At 26.9% G+C, this 23,759-nt stretch overlaps 1 protein-coding gene across 5 annotated transcripts in view; it reads left to right on the forward strand.

The window, feature by feature from the left end:
- Positions 1 to 23,759, forward strand: part of LOC112684544 (dorsal-ventral patterning tolloid-like protein 1) — a 58,288-nt gene that overhangs the window by 24,206 nt on the left and 10,323 nt on the right. For all 5 annotated transcript variants that reach the window (XM_025556118.1, XM_025556119.1, XM_025556117.1 and 2 more), the window contains exons 5-12: positions 311 to 489; positions 3,313 to 3,419; positions 14,467 to 14,596; positions 15,381 to 15,596; positions 18,246 to 18,368; positions 18,778 to 18,929; positions 19,845 to 20,040; positions 21,457 to 21,579. In XM_025556118.1, coding sequence (XP_025411903.1) covers positions 311 to 489; positions 3,313 to 3,419; positions 14,467 to 14,596; positions 15,381 to 15,596; positions 18,246 to 18,368; positions 18,778 to 18,929; positions 19,845 to 20,040; positions 21,457 to 21,579 — 1,226 coding nt within the window. The remainder of the gene's footprint in view (positions 1 to 310; positions 490 to 3,312; positions 3,420 to 14,466; positions 14,597 to 15,380; positions 15,597 to 18,245; positions 18,369 to 18,777; positions 18,930 to 19,844; positions 20,041 to 21,456; positions 21,580 to 23,759) is intronic.

The following is a 23,759-nucleotide window of genomic DNA, read 5'->3' on the forward strand; positions in this document are numbered from 1 at the left end:
GAATTCGATTTTCTTTTACTTTATTTTTAAAAGACATATATAACGGAAAAACTGTTAATATTATATTAAATAAAAATTACGTAAGTTAGAAAAGTAATGTAAAACTACATGTGAGACAAAAGATTTGTTATTGTTGAGATTAAAACGGCCTTTAGAATTTAGTAGCACGAACTCGAGCAATAATCGGAAACAACTTGGTACAGTCGTTTTCAACGAATCAATGTCTAGCGATTCCTATACCGTACATTAATTTAGCTGATATGTGTAATTTATTATTTTAACTTTTTTTTTTTTTTGTTATACTTTTCAGATGCTGTTCATTCGTTGGCAAACGTGGCAACGGCCCACAAGCGATATCTATTGGCAAAAACTGTGATAAGTTTGGTATCGTCGTACATGAACTTGGACATGTAGTTGGATTTTGGCACGAACACACCAGACCCGATCGTGATAATCACGTGCAAATTGTGAGAGATCACATCATAGTCGGTAAGCCGATGCAAGTATATTTTAAAATGTATATACGAGTACTTACTATACACACATTTTAAAAATGTATATAATAATGTACTAATGTATGAATTTTAATAATGTAAGGGTATGGTATATATTTTTAAAATGTATATACAAGTACTTATCAGCTGAAAATATAATTTTGGTAGTTGAAAATCTGGAAGAAGATAATAATATGGGGGATGAGTGGAAATTAGTCATTGAAGGAAAGGGATTGAGAATTACTAGAAATAAAATAGAGTAAACAGAATAGGACTTTGAAGAGCGATATTAAGAAATTGAGGATATGAGGAGACCAATGACAATAAGTGATGATGTGATAGGTGAAGTTGATAGCTTTAAATATTTAGGATCATTTGTAGAAAAGGATGGGGGTTTTGGCATGGATGTAAAACATAGGATGAAGTGCAGTTGGATGAAATGAAGAAGCATTAGGCGTTTCACAAGATAAAAGAATTTCAATGAGGCTGAAAGGTAAATTTTACAGAAGTTTAGTCAGAATTTTATAGAAGAATGAGACCAATTATGCTATATGGCTTTGAGTGTTGGGTGGTTGATAAGAGAAAAGAACAGAGCAGGAATGTTGCGGAAATTAGAATGCTTAGATGGATGAGTGGAGTGACAAGAGAAGATAGAATATGGAACGAATATTTGAGAGGTAGTATTGGTATGGTGTCTATAGTGGAGAAGATGAGAGAAAATAGATTGAAATGGTTTTGGCATGTAATGAGACGTGAGAAAACTAATGCAGTAAGAAATTTATGAAAATGAATTTTGAAGGGAAAAAAGGAAAAGGAAGACCAAAAAGGAGATGGTTGGATATAATTGAGCATTCTGAGGACCGTTGGTGTCTGAGTAGGGGATGTAGAAAATCGTGACAAGGATGGCTGAACCCAAATAGTTGGGAGAAAGGCGAAGGAGAAGATGTAAATATATGAGTTATATATAAGTTATGAAACTATAATAAATTATATGTTAACAAATAGCAAAAAGGTGATATAAAATATTTGAAGAAAACTATGCATAGTTTTCAACAGTAGCATTGAGTCTATAGTCTTAGTGATATTATTGAAATGCTTAATTTTTATTGCTCAACAGATATTTTTAATTAACCGAACACAAGTTATATAAAATTTAACTTAAGGTTTAAAAGTAAGATTAAATGAATTTTAAAAAATTGTAATCAACATAAAATATAATACTTGTAGGGATTTAATCATCAAGGTTTTAAATTGAATGGTTTAAAACATTTTATTCATATTATGTACTAAATACCATTGAGTTTTTTTTTATGATCGTGTAAACATAATGATATTTAATAGTAAATTGAATTCCTATTTTTGTATGTTACGTTAGTTAAATTATTTGAATTAAAAAACCCAGCATCATTCATTTATTTATTATATGACTGAAGCATCTTGAGTCTAATCATATCGAAAAATCCTTTTCCAAACTGTCCAAATACGAGTATCTTAGAAGATATTTCTTATATATTTTTGTTTTTGTTGAATTCTATAGTACAATAATTTAAACTACAGTATTGTTTTTTTTGCTGTAAAAAAAAAAAATCTAAAATACTAAATACTTGTGCATTTTTTTTTCTCGTGAAATCCTCTACAAACTACCTAAACATTATTTCTGATAATTAAGTTACTTTTACAACTTCTCAGAAACGTATAATTATTTGATCTTGATACTACTTCTTACATTGGAAACTATAAAAGGTTGAAGTATAAAATATCTAATTATTATTTCTGAAAATACAAATGTTTGTATTTATGTCGTTAAAAGTGTCTATAAACTTAAAATCACGTAGTACTTATATTAATTTTACAGTTTTGAGAAATAAAAAAAATATCAACCAACTGCAATATCGTTATAATCATTGTAATAAATTGTTATACTTAATGTTACGAATAATGAGATATTATGGGTTCATTTTCATAAAAATAACTAGAAACATGTATACATTTTGACAAAACAACGCTGAAATCATTTTTTGCAACAATCACAAACCTTATTGTGGTATACTGTGTGTATATCATAACAACGTAACTGTTATTATTGTTGTTTTTATTTACAAATACTCGTTTAGAACGCATGTGTTGCATGCATATATCTGTCAGTTAAATTACAAATTACACATTAACTTTAGCTTATGATTATTCGCCATTAGGTCAAAATTAAAAATATGAATTATCGTGGTCTGTAAAACTGATAAATCATCTGAAACACTATGGGGGCGGCGGCCGGTTGATAAATTAAATCTTCAGTGGACTAATGATTGCATTCCTTCATTAATCATCGATATCGTTAAACAAAACGTTGCTGATATAATTCAAACATGATATTTACTAGTATTCAACATACTATATGATACGACCTTAGTTGTAAGCTTTTCCAGATTCATTCCGATTTCATATGTTTGCATGATATACGCCTTATTTAATTAATTTCTCGTATTAAATGTAATGCTTCTAAGTTGGTATTAAAAATTTGATATTAAAATATCAAGTGACTGAAATTTCAAAGTTTTTCACTCGCTTACCTTCTTCTCCACATGTGCATTGATGGTTCAGTAGTATTTAACTTTCTTTTATAAATAAACATTTTAATTGCTAGGTAATTTTGCAATTCACACATAATTAATTTATATTTAATTCCATATCGAAATTCGATAAAGATTTCATATAATTTAGTGTATTTTTATTAAAAATTTGATTATTGTTACTATGTCTTAATTGTATGAAATAAATTCTAAACGCTTTGTCACATATTTAACAGTTATTTTTATTCTAGGACAAGAGTATAATTTCAACAAACTTACCGATGAAGAAGTAAACTCGTTGGGTCTTCCATACGACTATGATTCTATCATGCATTACGCTAAAAACACATTTTCTAAGGTAAACTACACATTATATAAAATGCATGTATATTTATGTATGTATGTATGTATTATAAGACAGCTCGACAGTATATGTATTTTAATTAAAAATACAATTCATAATATCATATTTCTGAGTATAATATATTATAAGGCTAATTGTATCATCAATATAAATAAACTTTTTCTGTTTTTTACATTTTAATATTTTTTTAGAATCTGTTTTATGCTTAATAAATCAACCGATGTGCGTAATACCGGAAGAAAATGAAATAAAAAGTCTTTAAAGTATAAAGTTCATAAAAGATTAAAACTTAAAGTAAATTTAAAATAACACTAACTATTTAAAAAATATTGTATAAAATACAATTTTTCAATGTATTTATTATAGTTCAATGCATAATGTGTACAATATACAATAGAAGTAATTTATTTTTATTATTGAGCCGTCATTTATAATAAAACATTTACACATGGTATTAAAACATAACGATAATTTATATATAAAATTGAAAATATTTAAAGGAATTAAACATCCTGTTAAATATAAAAAATTTTTTGGTCATATAATGACATTAAAAAAAATACACAAATGCCATAAATTGTATTGGATTGCCATTTGGATACATTGTTACTGATATTTTATAATGTGAGAAATGATATTAAATCATAATGAAATGTTGTTTTTACTAAACAAATTAACAATGAGTTTTAAACATTTTCTATAAATTCAAGAAGTCAAGTACTCCCGATAAGCTATTGATTAGGCCATTAGGCATTATAGCATAGGGCTATTCGAAAAGAGTGAATAAAGATTATATTAATTCCATAAAAATAACATGTTAAATTCATAATTATTTTAAAATATTTTCAGTAATTGTTAATATAACCAATTTATATTTAAGAGACAACTAAAAATTATATATGCTACATAATGAAAATATATGCAAATATTAGTTATAGTTTTATTTATGATCGTAAAACGGTTATTCTAATGATAAAATTTAAGACTTATTTGTCTGAATTTAAGTTATCTATACTTAACTATTTTTACATTTGAAAATATTTCATTGAGTGTATCTGAATTTCCTTAGACAAGAAAAGAATTTGAGTTTTTAAGGTGCGAGTTATCAAGATTTGACTGTAATATACGAGTTTTGTTGATCAACTAATAACAGTTCAATAAGAAACATTGGACATTGTTATATTGCGTTATTTCTATTTTGGTCATTATATTCATCCGAATAAAAGTTTTATTCTTTTTCATGTTTTATATTTCACTTTTTGGATTTGTGTTCGCAAATATTATATTTATTATAATAATAAAATAATTAATACTAACACTTGAATACAGGCTGGGGTAATACTATTGTAGGCTCCAGGTCCCTAGTCCCATGATACAGTACTTTAGTGCTAAAACGGTCTAGCAGTGTCCAGTATTTAAATGGCTAAGAAACCTCTTTGGTAGAGGAAGTATTTAATTTCAGTGTTAAATATTTAAAATCAAAAAATTTTACAATATAAGAATCAACTATAAATATTTATACTATAACAATAAGATTATAAAAATCAAATACCATAATCAAATATCATATAGAACAACTTTATTATATTATTTTGCATAGTCTTGTAATCTTTGAATTTAAGTGTAAAGCAAAAAAAAAAAAAAATTGTGACAAAAAAATAAAAAATAATAAGAATAGTGTATTATGTAAATATAACTATTTAGTAAGAAAACTTTTTTGCTACATTTTTTATTTGCAAACGATTCAATTACTTCTTCAGTATCGATTTCTTGGAGCAATTCGTGTTCAATTGTAAGTATTAATAATGAAAATAATTTATTTTTCTCAATAATTGATATACAAATTACCATAGCAAAAACATTGAGAAAACAATATACGAGTAATATTATTAATTTTGCCTGTAAATTCTTATACATAATATTTTACTTGTGCAAACGTGTATAGTCGTATCGATTGTATATATCAATTTATAATAACAATAATAATAAAATAAAAAAAAAACATAAAATATTACAAAAAAGTCATACCCACATATGTCCTTAGGCCCTAAGCACAGTGTCTATAATGTCCAGTAGTGTAGGCAGTATATTTAAATGGAAGGGGCAAAACATTTATTTGGGTAGGTTTGGTAAAAAAGGCTTTGAGGATTATCCCACTATCCCCCCCAACCATGAAATTTAAAAATTTATTTCCAGAATTTTAAAATAGTTTTGATAATATTTATTTAAATATAATTAATAATAATAATAAATTATTGGTGACATTTACACGATATAACTTGGGATAAAAAATGTAGTAATTATAAAAAGTATGTGTTTGACAAGAATCACCACAACGTTCGCGATAACCACCAAAGAGATAGTAGTAATCACGGTAGAAGTAATACGCTTATGTATTTATCAATGACGAACACCCGTTGTTAGTCAACATTTAGTTAGTAGCAACGTTTTGAAATATTTAAATACCATGTGATTAAGACACCACTGATGAGCTGCATATTAGTATTTAACACAATATCGACCCGTTATTTATTTAATTATCCTTGCGTATTTGAACACATGTAATTTATTATAGAGAATATCGCGGTATTATCTTTGGTGCGCGTTTGCGATTAGTAACTCAAGTCTATATTATAATATTCAATAAAATTTTCTTGAAACCATAAACACTATTAATATATATAATTTTATGTACATATTTTTATTCAGTATATAGGTAAATTAAAATTTAATTATATATTGTGTATAGGATAATCTAGTGATTTACAAACTGTGAAGTGATAAGAAAAGTTAGAAAAGTTGCTTACATTTATGTTTTGATAATTTTTTCAGACAAGTAAAAATATTTAAATATCAGTAAAGAGCCAAGTTATTATTTTACTATTAAATTGAAATTAATTTCATTTCATTTATGGGTGGTGCGATATATTTTTTTTTTTATCGAGGCTTGAATGAAAAAGCTTATGACCGTTGGGCCGCTTACATATTTTACGGATTGTTTTTATCATATACTACGTTATCATGATATTTTAATGTGTATTTATAGTATAACGCGTTCAGGGATTATAATTCAATATTAATATTATTATTATCACTACTGGTCGATGCGTAATAGTCATAATGGAGGAGTATCGATAATCTTGCAGTGCAGCAACGGTTAACGCGTGTACGGGCTATAAATATGTATATTACCAGCCGTGAAGGTATACTAACCTGTGTATAATTTAATAAACATAGTTAATATAGTGAACGTCGTAGTGTTTTAATTGGTTATAATTAAAACTATGTCAATTAGCCACGTTGATTGTGTATAACATACTAATATTATATACACGTATCTGTGTGTGTGTGTGTGTTTTATTATTATGCACATATATACGAGTGTGTGTTGCACAGAATGTTTATGGTGCACAGCTAACCGGACTTCAACTGGGCTCAGATAACTTTATATGTAGCAACTAGATACTGGGAGCTAGAACGATTTGTTGCGCAGTGCACATGTATGCGGTAATATTATTATGCTTATTAAATTTTTATTTTAATAACTAATCTTATCTATAAGCTTGTGGCCCAATTTTTTCGTTTATCTACATAACGTTGTATGCGATATTATATTTAACGACGTATAGATCACACTTTTTAGTTATACATGGTATTATTATGATTTATATTGTTTTTCACGTTTATGCGATATAGTCCGTTTATGCACTATAATGGCGATTAATTTGTTGTTAATGTTTTCGAATGTGTGTAGCTGAATGCATGGATTTCACATGTCCAATTCTTACGAATGTATAACTATTAATACATTGACTATGGAGTGTTTAATTATATTCATAATAAGTTCCATAAACTTGTTTACTCTCTTTTTGATTACTGTGTTATTCGTGTAATAATGATTAAGCTTGCGTAGAAATTAGAACTAACGAAAGTTCGAAAGAGGTATACCAAAAATGTGATACTACTCTGCACCTAGGTTTGGATTCGATATCGTTGTACGTTTATAGTATTGTCGAAATGGCCAAATGAATTATATATATATATATATATATATATATATAAGATGTCTTTCGAGTGTTTACTTATTTCGTGTGGCTTCATCTCATAAAATTATAGTAAATTCTCATATGATATCCTGTATAAATTTATTTGCATATTGATTCGTGTACCGCGACATTATTGTTATTACTTTGTTTCGACCGGATTTTTCGTAAGACTTTAATAATAAAATACATGTTATGATTATCTCGAAAAAACCTATCGCGTATACGTTCAACATAAGGTGCGGGAGAATAATCCAAATTTTTCGGTGAAAATATCGAATAATTAATATCACGCCGCCGAATGAATGACAAGTAATAGGTTTTAATTACAATATTCAATGAGCTATAATAAAGCTGTTATCACCGTGATCACTGTAGATTTAACTCTATAAAAAAGCGGTTCCCACCCTGGTGGTAATCATCCCCTACAAGGGTAAGACAGGATTCTTTGTTGGGTTAAGGCTAGATTATTTTTTAATTTATGTACATTTTACCTATTAATATAATTATAAATATTATTTTATTACTTTCAAATAATAATCAACTAGTATACCCGTTGCGAAAATTCACAATAGATAATTTATTTATATAATAAAAAGTATAGGTGCAATCGAATCAATACATAAACACATTTTAATAAATTAATAAATTAATATAATGTCGAAAATTAAAAGACATCGAAATGACAGAGTGTGTATTATGACTAATTGGTAAGAGCCAATGAGAATGTAGTATTTGGAAAAAATTAAAAGTAAAGTTGATTGTGCACATATAACATTCCTCAAACTCAACAAATTTAAGCAGTTGATAAATCAAAAGAAAGAGCTTGATCCACTGAGTGTTCTGAGAGTGAAACGATCAAGATCCATTCATTAGAAGAGGAGCTATGAGAATTCGAATTGCTTGAGTGAATGTGTCCCATAAGAAATGTACAGAGAAAAATCGCGTTTGAGTATAACTTGAGTAAGGTGAGAGTTGAGTAAATTTCAATGATTGATGACATATCTGTGTCTAAATACCTTTCATTAAAAAAAAAAAAAAAAAAATGAAGTAAATCGGCCGAATAGAACGGCCAGACGGACTGACTTTAGTTTTCATACATTATTTTAATATTTAAGATGCTTATAGTATACTCTCGGTTATCCGCGGTCATCTATGGAACGAACCATACATAAATGTGCAAAAAAAAAAATATGATGTTTTTTTAAATAATGTATATATACCTGTATATCATTACGGTTCCATGAATCGGTTTAATTTTACGTTTTAATACGTACTTTTATGTGGGTAGGAGTATTAGCTAATATCTAACCTGATTTATGAATAATATTTCCAAAAAGGCTGGGAACCGCTACTTTAAAACAACTGATGATAAGTGTAAAAAACTGGAAAAATTATTACTACCGTTTGATGGCATAATAACAATACATATTTTCAATGAACGTATTATTTTTATTTTGTACTCTTTTTTTTTTTTTTTTTTGAGTAATATTTTTGAATGTCCTCTTTATGTACTATGTTGTTTTTTAAAAGTAATCCTTTTGTATAAATTGGTCTCTATAGATTACGCGATCACTAATGTAACACAATATTATTTATAGTGTAGAATAAATAACGAATAATTATACTGCACAATATATTAAAGAAATCAAACCAGGTTAGAAATGTACTTATTGAGCAACACTTTATCATTGATCGTATAATATAGTATTATAATATGTCACATAATAATATCATAACTCTATTGTAGTCACTTAGAGATATTTTCCATTTCATGAAATGGTAACAGTACATTCTAACTTCGTGAACTATGAAAATATTCCATGAAATAATAGCTTTTTCGTGAAATGGTTACTTTTAAGTAATTTAGCATTGTATAATTTCCTACTATAGAGTCATTAATTTAGTGTAAAGCCGGGTTCTCACGACTGGCGTACTTGTCAAATATTCATCATTTGTGAAGTCTTGCCATGTCGTGGGATCGGTATATTTATACTATTATTTGTCACTTGTGAGTTTCCCAAACATTGTTGGTAAATGTGATACGAGTTAAAGGAAGAGTAAGCACACTTCTACTAGTGATCCCATGACTCGTTAAATTGGTCAAGGAAAACGGTAGCTTACGAAAGAAAATTATTAATTAAATATTGTGTAATATCAATTTATTTTATTATATTTATATTAATATTTGTATCAATTTTTTTTTGATTTTGGTTTTGTGCTTTAAGTACTTATCATACATTTCCATAAAAGATGAATAAACTAATATTTTATCATTGTCACTACTCATGGTAATAATTGGTATGTTAATTAAATTATGAGTTTCACTTTTTAACAACAAAAGCTTAAATTCATTAATTAGGTGTTGTCAATACAACGATCGGAATCACACTGATGTCTTAAAGCTGCAGGAGTGGATTAATTGATACTTGTACAAGTATAAAATTATTGGCATACTTGTCAAGTATACCAGTCGTGGGAACCCGGCTTAATATAAAAGGATATTTTATATTTATTTTAGTCTACTAATTTATCGAATTTTATCAGCTACTATTAAATAATACAATTACCTGACTATCTGAAATGTATGAATTTTATTGATTTATATATATAGATATTATATCAGTACTTTGATAATACCTAAGATAATCGTACGAGTGTGATGTATGAATCACATTCTTTACTTTAAACTAAATTGTCCTATACTATTTTAATAAATTTAGATTATTTTTGTTCGGAGAGTAGATTTAAAAGTAAATTTTATATTAAAATGGATAAATATTATTCCGAAAAATATATATAAATATTTGATTAAGAATATAGAATCAATTATGATGGAAATAACTGATGCTAAATTTAATAAGTAAGTATATAAATACGAAATTAATTTATTTCTAGGTTTATACAATATTAATCGATTTTATTGTAAAATTTATTTTCAATATTAAAATTCTCCTAATTTAATAAATTAGTGGAAGACAGTTTTGGTAAAATTAATTAACATGTGTGAATGTACAAGATAATGTGATTATACAGCAAATATGCAATTGAATATCGAATATCAATGTATTATATTATAATTATTCTTTATATTCTTATGATAGTAAATAAAATTTATATTTTAATTGATATTTCTATATAAGTACAAACATTTAATAATGTCAACCAAAATTGAAGAACATTATTTTTTAATCGAATATATTCAGTTGTATCAGTATCAAACCTTACTTTAGAAAGTTCAAAAAATATTCAAATTAAAATAAAAAGTTATATTTATAAAATTTTATTTAGTAGGCAAATATAAAGAAATGTATCCCGTTATTAATAAAATAAGTGATTTGGTCAGCAAATATTTTTAGCTAACTATTATAACTAAATATTGGCCAATATTATTGATCATGTAGTGTTCACTTTAGGATTGGAAGTTTAATCGAAGCGGCGTTATCAAATTGATCGAAAAATCATGTAAAGCTACGAAATTCAAGCATGTACAAATGTTATCCACATATTGAGGGAAACTTGGATTAACAACAAATATTATACCTATGACATATTTATAATATAATTTTATTACAGCTTGTACGTACATCATGTATGTATGTATGTATTATTATTATTGGCCACTGGATATCATCACGATTGTTGTCAGCTTATAATAATTATCATCCATACTCGTTACCTACCAACAAATAATAATTAAATCGCACTATTTTTGTTGCGTCTTATTCGATTGGATTATCTTATTTACGTATTTTAATTGCATTAACAAAATACAATCCATTGATATTAAAATAATTATAATATTATTCTTGAGTATATGAAATTAAAATTAAAAAAATGAAAATTATTAATTAACTTATACATGTCATCAGCGCAATATTATATTTTTCAAATATCGAACATCTTTTTACTAGTATACAATACAAACGGTTCATTTTCTAAACATTTACCGCTATATATGTTATATAGAAATATCAGGTCGTGTGACGTTTTATAATTTTTATTATATAAATAGATTATTTTAACGTTTTACAAATATAAATTAATTAATATTTCATTTGTATGATTTATAAATTGTATTATTACATCAAGTTTGCATCCACATATAACATAAAACAAATATAACATAAAATGCAATGCTGCATTAACGAAAAAATATCTCGTAGTGTAAAAATATAAGGAGAGGGAAAATAAAACATATTAATGCTTTTTTTTTTCTACTAAAAGCTAAACAATATTTTTTTTTTGATTCATGAACATTTTCCTTTGTTTTTAAAATGGTATTAAAATGGAAAAGGAAGAAAATAAACTATATTACAATCGCATTCTTCTTACAATAATGAATAATAATTTTCGATTTTGTTGTAGCTTTACGTTCCACTAAACAGATCTTACTGATGCTAGTATAATGTAAAATATTAACATTAATTATAAGAGCCCACTTAAAATAGATTATACCAAACATTTAACGAGAATATACAATCTTAATATACCTCCTCATATATAATGAAATTAATTTATTGCAGTAATACATTTTGAATACAAGTAACCATACTAATGAGATTGTTTCTAAATACAGATTAACTTCACGTTAATTGGCTGCCGTTAATTACTTTAATTAAACGTTAATATACGACTTAGTGGCTGTGAAAGTAGAAGACATTTCCGGAACTATTGGTAATCATGATTCCGAAGGGATATCGAAAACACCATGAATTTAAAACAAACATTTCAAAAGTTAAGTTTATAACTTGCGAAAGCTTATCAAATATTCCAAGTTTACCTTTAAGGTTTATCATCCACAAATAGAGCGAAAACCGGCAGACGATTAAAAATCAAATTTATGTAAATGACAAACATTCGTAACATATTCATGGTAATGGTGTTTGCAGTGAGCCTGTTCAAAAAGTAATATAAATATAGTATATGAATATCTGAAGTATAATAAACAACCAAACCAGAAAATGGACAGAAATATTTTATAATTAAAACTAACATAGTATATAGTACATGATAATTAATGATACATGTTTGTCCATCAATAATCGTTTTCCGATTCAAACACGGGTGTAATTCACGTCGTGACATATTGAAAATAATCAATCAAATATAGTTTGTAAGAATGTAATAATTATATAATAAGTTAAACTTATTTAATAACAAATAATAGTTATTATTATAATACTAGTATCGCGCCTCGTTCTGTTATCGATATTAACGTTTTTATTGTCACCATTAGCCGACTTGCAATCGTGCTCGCAATCAATTCGACCCAACACGGACACAACAGCTTTTCGTCGATTATTTTTAATTTGAAAGTAGAACACTGGACAAACCCTCTTGTACTTGTTATCTGGAAGTTACCTCCATTGGTACTTTCGTCTTCGCGGTTATTGTACACGCCGCCGATATGAAAATATTATTACGTCGTCTTTTGTTGATTTTTTTTCTTTATGCTATAGAAATTTGCACGATGGCGTTTGTGACCTAAGCTTTATATTCGTGGATGTACATTGTTTATGGCGTATTGTTTTGCAGGCGTCAAATTAATCGAATCTCGTGCTATTTATTCTTTATATTAACGTATAGTATACCTACCTCACCTAATGTACGTATTTTGTTCAGCACTTTGTGCAAGTGTTCTCACGTGACACGTCGATTTACGTTTTGTTTTCGAATTCAGATTCGAGTTGTACCGACATTTCAGTATAATCATATTAACTATTACAGATATACTTTATCGAGTAGAAACATCAGATATAGTGATAAAGTTATATAAAGAACGTAACGTTGTATTCGTAAAAGGCTCTAAGTTGTATGGGCATATAATCTGTATGAACCATATAAAGCTAACTAAATATTTTTTAATCTAAAAAAAATATGGTATTTTTACAATAAAACTATAGTATAAGTAATAATAATAAACAAAATTATATTATTGTATGTGATGTACTCTGTAAAGTATCGTACCGTATAGCTCTAATAATTTAAAAGTAAACACAAAAATATTCGTCACTCAAAAAAAATAAAAAATGTATAGATTTTATTTTAGTAATATTCATCTATAAAAAGAGCAACCCATTTAATTTCTTATCACTAAAAAAATTCTAAGCTTGGAGCTCTCCCTATAGATATCCTCTACGTCAAAATCTACTGGTATAAATCTTGGAATAATTCAAATGGTTCATCCTGAGGAATTCCATTGAGGACTTCACTCATTACACCTCTTTTTACATAAAATATCTTAATTGAAAAATAAAACTATAAATAATAATCTTAAAGAAAATCATGATTATTGTATAAGAAATAACACAAGAACCTAATAAGAGTTTGATGATGTAAAAAAATGGATATTTATTTGAAATTATAAGGTACTGATTATGTATTATAATATGTATTTTTTTAACACAATTATAATTTATATGTATTTTATAAAGTTGTATATTTTAATACTAATACAAACTGAAATATATTTCTTATCACTAAAGTAGATACAATTATTTTTAAACAATATTTTTAGATCATAATAAATTAGGAGATATTAATTTTTATGTCTTTGGAATGTCAAAAACTTCTTGGCACCCTCCACCTTCCTTCGTATGTGCGTCAATGCTGAAGTGTGGTTTTTTTTCTTGCCACCCATTTCATATATATTTTTTACTTTGTGAATATAATACTACAAATCGTTATAATATTACGGGTGTGAGTTACAGCTGAAAGCGGGTGTTATTTTTGCACGATATTTTAAGTTATTTGGGTTTTAACATTTATTGATATAACTAATGAGTTTAAAAATGATTGCGGCGATTTTGAATTGAAACATTAGGTTCCGGAAAGTATTTGTGTACCGCTCATATATTTGTTTAGATAATACGCTCGTCATCCGATTTTTCGTCGGAATTTCATTATTTTTTATTACCATTGTATCATCGTGATCGGTGGATTGTATTAAATAACATATATTTTCAGCTTATAATATTGCATTTGTGTCGTTGCAGGGATCGTACTTGGAGACCATTCATCCGATCGATGCGGTGAGAAACTCAAAGAAAAGACCAGAGATCGGACAACGTGTCCGTCTCAGCGAAGGAGATATAGCTCAAACAAAGCTTTTGTATAAATGTTACAGTGAGTATAAAACAATTTATTTTTGTCAAAGCATTCGCTGACTAACGTTAAAAGGACACAATGCTTCTATCTATCTGATTTGTCTGTATACTTCTACCTTGTACCTGTATGCTACTGTGTTATATTTTCGAACCACATTATCAGAGCAATTCTTTTGTAATTAATGTTAGGAAGAATCTGTCAATATTATCAAATGGCAAGATAAAAACATTAATGTTGTGTCCTAGTGCGGACTTATCTCAGCTATAAGTAAGTAATTAAATAACAATTTATTGAACACTAATTATACGTTTCAAAACAAAAATACTTATAAAAAGTCTATGTTATAATAAAACGTTGACAAGAAAAAAAAAATTAACGTTAGCCTTTTGAAATCGATTCAAAAACTGTCAGTAGAACTAGTATTGTAGTATAGGCAGCTTATAAGACATTCATGTCCAATTGAAAAAGTACAGAATTCTAAGACTGTCTAAAATTTTAATCATGTAATATTATTATTTTTATTATTCTTATTTACTATTTGAATTAAGTCAAATATAACTATATATTAGTCAACGCTGATTATATGTTGACGTCACAAAATGAAAATCTGTTAAAGCGGTATTAAAGTCTATTTATTTTTACATAAATATTTTGTTCACTAATGTTTTGGAAACTTTTACCTATTAATTTTTTTCGCATTGCATTTTGAGTTCCCGATTGTAGATATTTTTTCGAATACTACACAAGGTTGTAGAATGAACCTAACAATGGATAAACGAGTTATTGGTCTGTTATATTTTAGGATGCGGGAAGACGTTACAAGAAAACACTGGCATTTTTGGTTATTCCCCTGAACCTGGACAGGAGTATGGCGAAAGGTGTGAATGGCGAATCACAGCCACTCATGGCGAACGCATAGTACTAAATATCACCGAGCTGAACATACTGAAATCGGACCAATGTAGTACCGATTTTTTGGAGATCCGTGACGGGTATTGGCACAAATCTCCACTGCTTGGTAAGTTATTTATAACGTGATTCAATTGCATATACAATTATTTCGTCAAAGTTCTCACATGTATTCTACGTTTCATTTCACATTAACATAATAATACGGCGATGAGCTTAAATTCAATAATCATTGTGCTTCTGTTGAAACAGAATTAAATAAAAAAATTGCATTTCAGTCACAGGGTTTGATAGAAAAAAGGAGTTTGAAAACTTAAGATTAAAAAAATAAATTGCCATTTGTTTGAAATGCATATGTACGATAATATTGTACGTGAGTGTCGAGAAATTGAACTTCAATCTCATGAAATACAGTTTTTGTGTATTAGGCTGAATCATTAAATAATTTATTTTATTGCTATGCAGTACTATTAAAATATAATATAGTGTAAATTGAAAGCTGCGTTAAGTCAATAAAACGTTCCGTTTAGGTGTAAACAATTTTCCTTTGATGAAATATATAAAATCAGTGGAAATTTAACGTACTTAGGTACATTTTATATATGCTTGATAATAAACGACTAGGAATCGGCGGCCAAGTGTTTGTAAGTGCACCAATAGCGTTTGTATTTGTAATTGCGTGAAATTTGTTTGTTACTTGTTATGATGTAGACTTGAAAGAAAAATTGATTCAGCAATTTAAGTACTACATAAATAGTCCAATATATTGAATTGTTTATTTGTATAACTTTTTGATTTGCAAGTTACGTATAAGTGTAAATATGGTATATAAATTTTATATTGAAAATTTTGTTCTTCTCGGTATCGATAAAGCAACAACACCAAACAAACACTAATATTAAAATTTATATATAACCTGAATTTTATCTAATTATCTTTAGAACATTATTTTGAATATGAAAATTAATACTTGTAAGATAATTCTTGCAAATTTTTCATGTGAATCGATATTTAACATCAATTTTGGGCTTGTCACTCGTTTTTCACGCTCAAGTATTCAGGATCAAAACATGTGGTGTAACATATCAATTTGTATAAGCACTCTGCAAGATAAACGAAGGTGCAATTTATTCACTAATATTTGATATATCCGAATATTTACAATGGTTTTCATTGTAAAATAATCATAATTAAACAAAATTTATTTAAAATTCAATAAAAAATAGTTAAAATTTTTGACCATTATAATGAAAATATGTATCGAATTTCGTTTATTTTAAAAATTATTTATTCAATAATCATCTTCATTCTACAGGGTTTTTCTGGAATGGATGAGAACACTAGTATACGCGTAATTTCTGTGATGGTCCAAAGTAGATTTTTTTGAAATTTTTTTTCAATCTCCAAAATCTTGGTTTATTCATTTTATTTTTAGGACATTACCTTAAATGTAAAAATAAAAACTTAAGTTGTATTTCTTGAAAAATTCTCATAAGAATCAAGACGTCAAACTGTTTTTGGGCTTGTCACGCTCGAGTCGCCGACTAAAAATAAAGCCGTGTGACACATCGATTCTTATGAGAACATTTCAAGATAAACAGTGGTGATATTAGATTTTATCAGTTAACATACATAATTTTTTAAAACAGCTTTAACATTGTTGAAAAAGCGCGACAAGCCTAAAAGCAGTGTGATGTTTCGATTCGTATAAGAATTTTGCAAAAAAGTACAACTTAAGTGTTTATTTTAACATTTAAAGTAATGTCCTAAAAATAAATTGATTAAACCAAGATTTTAGAGATTGAAAAAGAATTTCAAAAAAATCTACTTTGGACCATCACAGCGGGTACATCACAATGTGTACTAATGTCCTCATCTATTACAGAAACACCCTGTATATGACTATACAATTATTTAGATATTTTGGATATTTATTTTATGTAAATAGTAAAGTAAACAAACTTAGTAATGTATAATTTTTATTTGTATATACCTTTTTAATGGAATATTTATATATATATATATATATATATATATATATATATAATATTTGTAATATAATTTTTAATAAGTATTCAGAAACAAATATTTAATACTTTTTATTGAGTTACATTTTATTCGCTTCTTTTACATTTAATGAGTAATACGTATTCAGTATGATAATAATAATAATATACCCTACAAGTTTGACTTATTTACTTATTTATTTATATTTTGTTGAAAATGATCAAGTATATTTTTGAGCTATATTAGATTATTAATTACAATAAAAGACCAATGCAATGATGACTAGGGAATATTTATTGAGTTAAATTTAAGTATTAAAGAGAAATTATAGAAAATTAAACTTCAAAACATAAGAAGGTACATTTTAAGTTTTTTTTTAATTTTAATTTTCATCACAAATATATTTTTTTATGGTACTTTAACTTAATTTAGAAATGTAAAAAGGTACATTTTTAAGAATATAATAATAAATGTTTAAATTATTAATTAAATCTTCAAGATTTACAAAGTATACTGAATATTTTACTTGCTATTGTAAAATTAAATTAACACCAACATTTTAATAAATAAATCTACCACTCAAATTGCTATTTTTTAATGATTTATGAAGGTTTGTTAAAATGTATAATATATTTTCAGCTAAATATTAAATGTTTACATCCATTAAAATTACTTCAAGATTTAAATTAATTTCATGGGATTACCGATTACTGTAAGCAAACACAAGTAGAATAATTTATTATGCCTTTAGGTAGATTTTGTGGAAGTAATCGTATCCAAAACCCAATAGTGACGGGCAATAGTAGAATGCTGATAAGTTTTATGATATCTGATAAAGGCACGAAATACCAAGGATTCACTGCGAGTTACGAAGGTTTGTAAAAATGTTAAAATATATTTTAGGTAGATTAAAACATAACATTAAGTTTCAAGCAATGTTTGAATTATTTTATAAATTGTATTCTTATAAATAAACGTTTAAACATAAAACAATTTTACTCAAAATTTCATTATCGAACAATATTTGGACAAAAAAAAGAATATAATTATTAAATTTCAATTACAAGTGACATAAATTTTAGAAGTTTTATATCAATTTTATGAAATAAATACTGAATGCTATAATTTGAAAATAAAATTCATAAAATTATGTCTTAAAATTAAATAAAAAAAAACTATTTCTTTAATTGAAAGGTATATGTTTAATGAACCTCCTGGTTACGTTACTGGCGGTAGGTCACAAAATGGTTGTAATTAAAATAATAATATTTATCTTTTTTTAGCTGTTTGCGGTGGAGAAGTTATGGTGACAGACGAACCGGGGCACTTAGAATCGCCCAATTTTCCAGACGATTATTTGCCGAATAAAGAGTGCGTTTGGAAACTAACAGCTCCAGAAGGGTACCAAGTCGGATTAAAGTTTACCGTATTCGAGGTTTATTTCAAATTTTTTTTTCACTTAAATGAATTAATTTCTGTCCAAGTGTTACTGCCATGCCCTAATTGTTTGTCAACGATAAAAATAAATAAATGCTGCAAATCATTTGATGAGTTCATCCTATTATATCTTCAAAGCGTTTAAAATATTTTCTTTATTTGATATTTAAAGAAACTAGTATATATTTTTTCAAACAACACTCGTTTTACACTCGTTCGGCGTGGAATCTTTTATAATATACTTTTGTTAACGTAATAATCAAATCAGGCATTAATTGTCTTATAAATATTTTATTCTGTTTTAATTTATTTTAGCATACATAAACAGTAAGTTAATAATTTTCTAACAAACTTTCTGGTAATTAACTAATTTAAATAAAAAGAGTATGACTAAAAGAAAAAAAAAACATTGAACACGTTTGAAATTTACGGTAATTGAATGGTAATATGATTTCGTTAATTACAAATTAAACAAACATTCCATTATAACTTGGAAATTCAACTAAAATATAATAAATTATACGTTTATTTTTAGTTTCTAATTCAATTTCTAATTTTTCTGAATTTTCTCGAAAAATCGTCTTTTTAATTAAAATTTGTTCACAATTTTTCATCTATGGAACTGTAAAAAAATCATGAATAGAAAATAAATATAATTAAAGTTACAATACATGTACAATTAAATCCTATTATCGTTATACTAAAGTTAGATTTGTTAAATATTACGTGATTCTATAAAATCGTATGTATATAATCGTATATCCTTATATGTTTATAATCGTATGTATCGTATGTAATACGTATTATATGTATTATGTTCGATTACAATATCGATATTCATTTATATATTTGATATACAACTATGAAACGTTTATTATTTGTTGGTTATAAACCTATATTAAACAACATACAGATCGAAAACCATGACAATTGCTTCTATGATTACGTGGAGATCAGAAACGGGCACTTAGCCGACAGCCCTTTGATAAGCAAATACTGCGGATATAAACTACCTTTAGACGTTCATTCAACGACAAACAAACTATATGTCAAATTCTTGTCAGACAGCTCCGTGCAGAAGGCTGGGTTTTCCGCTACATTTATGAAAGGTGCGTTGTATATAATATATAATTTAGTACAATATTTTCTTCAGTTAGTTTTATATTGTATTTAATTCTGTCTTATTATTATTATTTTTTGCGTTAAACGAATTGTATTTATAACTGTATTAAAGTTACGTTGTGATTGTAATATAATTGGATGACATAAGAAAAGTATAAATATTAAATACATATAAGTACAGTAAATATTATTATTTAAGTATTATTGATTTTACAACTGGGTTTAAAATAATTTTATTCTTTTTTATACGTGCCAAGTCCACTGTTTTGATGAAGTTTTTTCCCTTATTTGCAATAAGTCATGTGCACAATATTACAAAACCTATATTTGAAAGTGTTTAAAGTAACAGTTGATACAGTTATGAAAATGTATTATTCAAAAATGTATTTTTAGTCTAAAGTAATGACGCCTTATTATTTACTCGTATTGTTCGATTTGTATAGAACAAATAATCAATTAATAGTATACTTTTAGTTTGTTTAATATCAACGACATTTTAAAACTTGAAATTATATTGACATAGATTAATCATGAAAATTTGTTGCTTTTATTTCATTTTATTCAAGGTTTTCTATTATGCAAATTTCAGCGAACCTATTACTTTTTTTTTAAATAATTCCTTCTCTAAGTATATTGACGAGCAACAAAAAAAACTACAAATATCAATCAAACATGGGAAAAATAAGCTAACACATTTTGTAAATCATAATGTAATTTTTCACTATCAGTTCTCGTTATTATTTATGGTAAATTTATAACGGAAAAAAGTGATGCTTGATAAATATCATGAAAATATTTTTTTTTAGTTTGCTAACCTTCAATCAATGACAGAATAATAAATATCCGGTACTTATTAAAATATAAAATAATGATAACACATTTTTTCATATTTACATCAATTCAATATGTATTTTTATACATAAAATTGTATAATTTTAAGAACTAATACTTCTTCAAAGATATAATACTCCAAATAATGTAAATATATGTAATCAAAAGTTAAAGTTTTAATAAATATAAAATTATAAGAGCCATCACAAAGTTATATTTTTCCGTTATAGAACATGTGATGTTGATGATGAACAATAGAAATGGTTTTTTTTCATCAGTATAAAAATTATACAAAGTGAAACAAAAAGATAAAAAAAAATCAGTGGTTGCATATTTTATGAACTGCATTATATTAAAAAAAAAAAAAAATTATTTAAAAAAACGAAGATAAAATGTTTGATATTAAAATATATTTGGATAAAAGAAAGTCCATCTGAAAGATTTGTGACCCAAAATATGATCGTGTACAGGATATTTTTATTACGTGATATTTGTGCTAATACATAACATTGTCTTTTTCAATATTGTTTGAATATTATGTATATTTAATGTTTGTTTACTTTTTTTTATAGAATACGACGAATGCACTTCAGTAGACCATGGGTGCGAGCAGTTCTGCATTAATACGTTGGGTGGATATGATTGCGCATGTAAAGTGGGTTTTGAACTTCACTCCGACAACAAACACTGCGAAGGTATATACTCGAATTTTTATTTATTAATTAATGTTTTGTAAACATGAAATCTGATTTGAAGTAAATATTGGTAGCTTTGATTTCAGGCGCTAAAAATTGTTATGTATTGTTATAAATAATTACGTAGATATGTCATACATATAGTGCCTACGTGATTAACAATTTTTATTTATTTTTTCAATAACGAACAAAAATTATTTGTTTGGTCGTTTTTCGTTTTCATCTATAACTACTGTTTGCCGTAAAACCAATACAAACCAATATTAAAATGGTAGATTTCAAATTCCCATCGAAGCAAGGAATGTATTGATCTCACAAAAATGTTTTATTTTTCTACCATAACATTTTTCTGTAGTAAGCCCACTACAAACATTCCATAAAACATTTCACACTATAAGAAATCGTGATCCTTAATGTTCATTTTTTCATTCCTTTTCCGAAAAGTTGAATTTAGTTATTACTAACTTTATTACTCATATGATAAGATAAATCGAATAACTTTGTAGAGTTTACTGTTTAGAAATTTATTGCGTTGCTTTAAATTTTTAATTTTCTGAGCCTGGTATTCGTTGAAAAAAAAATTGGATAAAACAAGAATCTGATTTATGATTTCTTATATCTAAAGACGATTGTATATATTCCTTTTAGTACGTGATACAAGGTTGGACCAAATTATATTATTGTCAAAGAGGTATATTACCCACACTATGGTCTTTTCCCAGAATCAATTTTTTTTGAACCTAGGGTCGTTTCGGTTGACCAAAAATAGACATAGTTTAAAAAAAAAAGTTTGATTTATTTCTATGAACCTAGCTTATCCCTTACTGCATTATTTAATTTATGTACAGCCTTCTGAATTGGATACCAGATTCATATGTGAATTACTTCATCGTGTTACGAATGCTTAAATGAATAAGTTGAAAAATATTTCTGGAAACGATGATATCGTTTTTATTAATTGTAAATTAAGCCATCAACATTCTGACATGGCCCTAAGATATAAAAGAAAACTATATAAAAAAAATTGCTTACTATGGCGGAGTGTGCTGTAGTCAGTGGTATAAACATTAATTAAAACTGTATCTCCTGTATCTTAATATATTGCTTACCGCTATAAGTAAATAATAGATAACAATATTCTGAAGTTACTTTTATAAATATTTTTTTAATTAAACATGTTTAAACGTGGTTTTAAATTCATTGATGGTTGGTAGTGTAGCATATTTAAAAGTGCCTTAAATGCCAGAACAACCACTCCTAATATTACTTCGTATTCCAAAATGTAAAATCATAGTCTAATATACAAAACAATAAACGGAATTGTAATCACTTATCCACATGTCCATTCTCATATTTATAAAAAAAATCTTGTCATCGTTGACCTGAATGTGAGTGTGTTGTAGAGTGTATGGGAATATTCTACCGATTACTCGTATTCTTAGCTTGTTCTCTTCCGAAGGTTGAAACGTCCGAAACCAACAATTTTATTGATTAACAATAATGTATTTTGTTAAACGTCAGTAATAGTACTAACGTTTAACAAAACGCAGTGCATCATTTAACATTCATAGAACTAGATTATGGCTTATATAGTATTTAAATTTGTTTGATTTAAATATACTTAAAACATTAAACAACTGAAAGTTTAAGCAATACTTACCTAGCTTTTATGCACGCCACAATACTGATTTTAGGCAACTTAACGTTGTTGTTCGCTCGTTAAAGGTGTTCAGGTTATGCAATATGATGGTTTGAGCGTGTGGGACGTCAAGGCGATAGATTTGATTAAAATTCGGGTGCGCCGGCCCTTGGCACCGATTTACATCCGGTCGCGATCATGCGAATGTATTCTGTTCGTTTTTCATTTTTATAATAATGCTGTGCGTTCACTATGCACCGGAACATTGCACGTACGATCGTCAAAAATGCGATCGTAAACAAAAATACGACTGTAAATTATTACCCTTTTAGCCAACAACAACGGTACGCGTCATTTGAACTTGAAAATACTTCACGACTGCGCTTAATTATTCAGTTAGATTCTGGTAATAATACTGATCTTCTTCGGGTATGCGTTACTGAGGTAAACGATTTATTTTATTGGTAAACATAGAAAATTTGAGATGACGAGAGAACACGGTTTGTCCCTGCCTTATATCATATCATCGTTTAGTTTTGCA

The sequence above is a fragment of the Sipha flava genome, unplaced genomic scaffold (assembly GCF_003268045.1).
Source record: "Sipha flava isolate LNK unplaced genomic scaffold, YSA_version1 252_pilon_pilon, whole genome shotgun sequence".
NCBI lineage: Eukaryota > Metazoa > Arthropoda > Insecta > Hemiptera > Aphididae > Sipha > Sipha flava.